The 4,448-nt window shown below is 41.3% G+C and overlaps 1 protein-coding gene across 2 annotated transcripts in view; it reads right to left on the bottom strand.

Annotated features, from left to right (window-relative positions):
- POLR3G (RNA polymerase III subunit G) overlaps positions 1-4,448 on the bottom strand; it is a 35,254-nt gene that overhangs the window by 21,803 nt on the left and 9,003 nt on the right. For both annotated transcript variants that reach the window (XM_003804096.3, XM_023510956.1), the window contains exon 3: positions 404-460. In XM_003804096.3, coding sequence (XP_003804144.2) covers positions 404-460 — 57 coding nt within the window. The remainder of the gene's footprint in view (positions 1-403; positions 461-4,448) is intronic.

The raw sequence follows: 4,448 nt of genomic DNA, 5'->3' as shown, positions 1-4,448 counted from the left end.
CTCCCAAGTAGCTGGGGACTACAGGCACCTGCCACAACGTCCAGCTATGTTTTGGTTGTAGTTGTCACTGCTGTTTGGTCGGCCCGGGCTGGATTCAAACCTGCCAGCTGTGGTTGGTGTTATGTGTCTGGCGCCCTAGCTGACTGAGCTACGGGTGCTGAGCCAAGATATATATTATTATTTTTTTTTTTTGCAGTTTTTGGCCGGGGCTGGGTTTGAACCCACCACTGCTGGCATATGGGGCTGGTGCCCTAACTCTTTTGAGCCACAGGCACTGCCCTATGTTATTAATTAATTACAAGAAAAGAACCAGATTTGGTTCCTATGTGAAAATAGAAAACTTATCCTTTAAAAAAAATATGGAGTAGGGTGAAAGCCTTTAAAAAGTCTATTTTGTAATTACCTGGTATCCATTCTTCTTTGTACACCTTCATATATCTTTTACTGTATCTTTCAATATCTAGAAGAAAATGAGATAAAGAATTCATAAGGAAAATCAAAAATAAAACTGAACTCAAGCTGTTCCTTTAAGATAACTGAAACACCTTTTATTTCACATACGGGTAGTTTTTTATACCTTTGTACATAATGAGTTCCTGAGCACGCAGTCAAAGTTCAATGAGAAGGATGTGCTTAAAGCGTAGCAAGAAGCAGCTGGATGTGATGGGCTGGGGGTAAACCCTGATTATGGTTCTTAGAGCCTGACAACCTGACATATTCACAACAATATTCACAAAAGCCCAAAGTCACACCAGGAAGCCACTTGCATACAAGGTCAAGGGGGATGGGAGGAGGGGTCTAGTCAGCATCTCCTATTATATCCTTATGACAGTGACCTCCAGCTCCCACTTGGGACAAACGGGATATATTAAGTACCTAAGTGTTGGTAGAGAGCTGTTTGCTCACCTCTAGCACTTAATACACACATAACAATTCCAGTAGGCTCAACAAGCCACTTTTCACAATCCATTGTGGAGGGGAGTGGGGAAAGCGCAGGGGTAGTAAGGCTGGACTTGGTGAGGCACTACCTGTGTGAGACACAGATGAGCAAATTATAGGCCACCCAGGCCAACTACTGAAAACACTGCAGGACAGTCTGAGCTGGCCGAAGCCCACAGAGCTATAGCTGTGCTGCTTGCTTCTGATGTGTCCACCTTTGTCCACCAAGAAATTCCCTTTCACAGAAGGACGTGTTGGCAAGCAGCACAGTGACACAAGAGCTTGAAACCAAAAGGACTTTGAGAGCTGAGCCATGAACAAGGGAAGGCAGTAAAAAAGATGATTATTTCAAAATCAAGGACAAGTATGGACTCATTTTTGTTCTATGTCAAGAAAACACTTTTGGGAGGCGCCTGTGGCTCAGTGGGTAGAGCGCCAGCCCCATATACTGAGGGTGGTGGGTTCAAACTCAGCCCCAGCCAAACTGCAACAAAAAAAATAGCCAGGCATTGTAGTGGGTGTCTGCTGTCCCAGCTACTGGGGAGTCTGAGGCAAGAGAATCACTTAAGTCTGGGAGTTGGAGGTTGCTGTTAGCTGTGATGCCACAGGACTCTACTGAGGGCGATAAAGTGAGACTCTGTCTCTACAAAAAAACAAAAAGAAAAAGAAAATGCTTCCAAATAATGAAGCCACGTGTTAGACAACAATAACTAAGGTAAAGAGACCAACAGACCATGTTTCAATCAGTATTGAAACTGTATGGCTTACTGTACAGCCATTCAACTGTATGGCTTAAAGTGAAATGTTTAATGTTGCTCTCAAGTTTCTCATCTGTAAAAAGAGATCAGCAGAAATGAAATTCTCAGAATTTCCATTATAATGACATATTTTTAGACTTTTCTTTAAAACATATTCTATATTTTGAAAAACATTAATCCTCAGTATATAAAGAAAAAGAGTTTTTAGCCATTTATTATTTGGATCCAATGGACCACATTTTATATTTTAAAATTTTTGAAGTTACTTTCAAATAATTTACTGAAGAATAAAGAGATAGTGAAAAACAACTATTAGAACCCAAATTAAGGGCTGAGCATGGTGTCTCACGCCTGGAATTCTGAGACTCTGGGAGGCTGAGGTGGGTGGATTGCCTAAGCTCAGGTTTGAGACCAGCCTGAGCAAGAGCGAGACCCCACTTCTACTAAAAATAGAAAAACTAGCTGGTACATGCATGTAGTTCCAGCTACTTGGGAGGCTGAGGCAGAGGATCACTTGAACCTAGGAGTTTGAGGTTGTTGTGAGCCAAGCTGATACCACAGCACCTTCGCCTAGTGCAATAGAGTGAGACTGTCTCAAAAAAAAAAAACCCCTCAAAAACCATGTGCACGAATGCTCATGGAAGCATTATTCCTAGTTCCCTGAAGGGGTACTAACCCAAATATCCATCAAGTGATAAGTATATCCTATAATAGAATATTATTTAGCCATTAAAAGGAATGAAGCACTGATTTGTACCGTACCGTGAATGGACACCATGCTAAGAGAAAGAAGCCAGTCAAAAAGAACACATTATTTAATTCCATTTATACAGAACATTCAGGACAGATAAACCTAGAGATAAAATCCCACTGATGGTGCCATGGGCTGGTGGGAAGGGAAGACGGGGAATAACTACTAATAAGTAGAGAGATACATCTTTCCAGGATGATGAAAGGCCCTAAAAATTAGATAGTGGTGGTAGTCACACAATTCTGCAGCTATATTAAGAGAAACTGAATAGAACACTTTAAAGAGTAAATTTTACATATGTGGATTCCATCACAATAAAGCTATTATTTAAAAGGAAAGAAAGGCTGTGCCAGGTGGCTTCACACCTATAATCCCAGCACATGGAGAGGCTGAAGCAGGAGGACTGCTTGAGGTCAGGAGTTTGAGAGCAGCTTGAGCAAAGCAAGACCTTGCCTCTACTGAAAATAGAAACATTAGCTGGGCATGGTGTTGGGCACCCATAGTTCCAGCTACTCTGGAAGCTGAGGCAGGAGGATCGCTTGAACCCAGGAGTTGGAGGTTGCTGTGAGCTAGGCTGAGGCCATGGCACTGTAGCCTGGGGAAACAGAGAGTCTCTTTAAAAAAAAATCAAAACAAAAAAAAAAAGTAAAAAAGAAAATTATTAGAAATTTTACTAAGATAATTAAGTCTATAGCAGATCAAAATTGATAGTCTACATTTTACTGGTTTTGAAGGTAAATTTACCCCAAATGGGCAAAGTTCTTTGAATACAGCTACCTATGCATTCAGCTTTCATGTATGAACCTGCATTTTGCATATTCTGATTCCAGATTTCAAGAACATCTTTAACGGGTTCTAACTTATCATTTCTTCTGGTTCTTCTTCTCGTACTTGTATCATATAAGTGATTCCAGGTTATAAATGCACTTCCAGTGGGTTCCAGCTTATCATCACTTCCAAGTCTTCTTGTACTTACATTTAGAAAAAGAAATACAAGGGATCTTTTGCTTTTGTTTCTTTCAGGAGAAAACTTTTGTGTAGAATTTCCCAAGTAAATTTTCCTTGTAAATCTTCATTTTTTATGTCTTTCCTGAGGTAGTATATTAAAAACAAAACAAAACAAAATACTAATGTTGAAAATACAGGTTTTTAATAAAATGTAATACTTTAAAAAAAACTTTGATGGCTTATAATATTCTCGAAGAGAGGATGACCCAGCCAACTTCTTTGCCCTAGACTTGCAAAACATTTTAAATTTGTCACTGATAGACATGATCTAATAAATTGTTACATTCCTCTATGTACTATTTTCTTTTCTCCCCTCCCCTCCCCTCCCCTCCCCTCCCCTCCTCTCCCCTCTTCTCTTTTCTTTCTTTCCTTTCTTTCTTTCTTTTTGAGACAGAGCCTCAAGCTATTAACCTGGGTATCACAGTAACCTCCAACTCCTGGGCTGAAGCGAGTCTCTTGCCTCAGCCTCCCAAGTAGCTGGGACCACAGGTTCTATTTTCTTTCTTTTCTTTTTTTTTGAAACAGAGTCTCACTATGTCACCCTGGGTGGAGTGCCATGGCATCACAGCTCACAGCAACCTCAAACTCTTGGGCACAAGCAATTCTCTTGCCTCAGCCTCCCAAGTAGCTGGGACTACAGGCACCCTCCACAATGCCCAACTATTTTTTTTTTTTGCGTTTTTTGGCTGGGCCTGGGTTTGAACCCGCCACCTCCAGCAAATAGGGCTGGTGCCCTACTCCTTTGAGCCACAGGCGCCGCCCCCAACTATTTTTTAGTTGTAGTTGTGGCACCGCCCCCAACTATTTTTTAGTTGTAGTTGTCATTGTTGTTTGGCAAGCCCTGGCTGGTTTCAAACCTGCCAGCTCTGGTGTATGTGGCTGGCACCCTAGCCAGTGAGCTATAGGCACTGAGCCTCTATATTCTGTTTTCTTTCTTTTTTTTTTTCTTTTTTGAGATAGAGAGTCTCACTCTGTCACCTAGGCTAGAGTGC

The sequence above is a fragment of the Otolemur garnettii genome, unplaced genomic scaffold (assembly GCF_000181295.1).
Source record: "Otolemur garnettii isolate 467f Iridium unplaced genomic scaffold, OtoGar3 scaffold00017, whole genome shotgun sequence".
Taxonomy (NCBI): Eukaryota; Metazoa; Chordata; class Mammalia; order Primates; family Galagidae; genus Otolemur; species Otolemur garnettii.
Note: the sequence above shows the minus strand (reverse complement) of the source record. Positions and strands in the feature narration are given on the sequence as shown.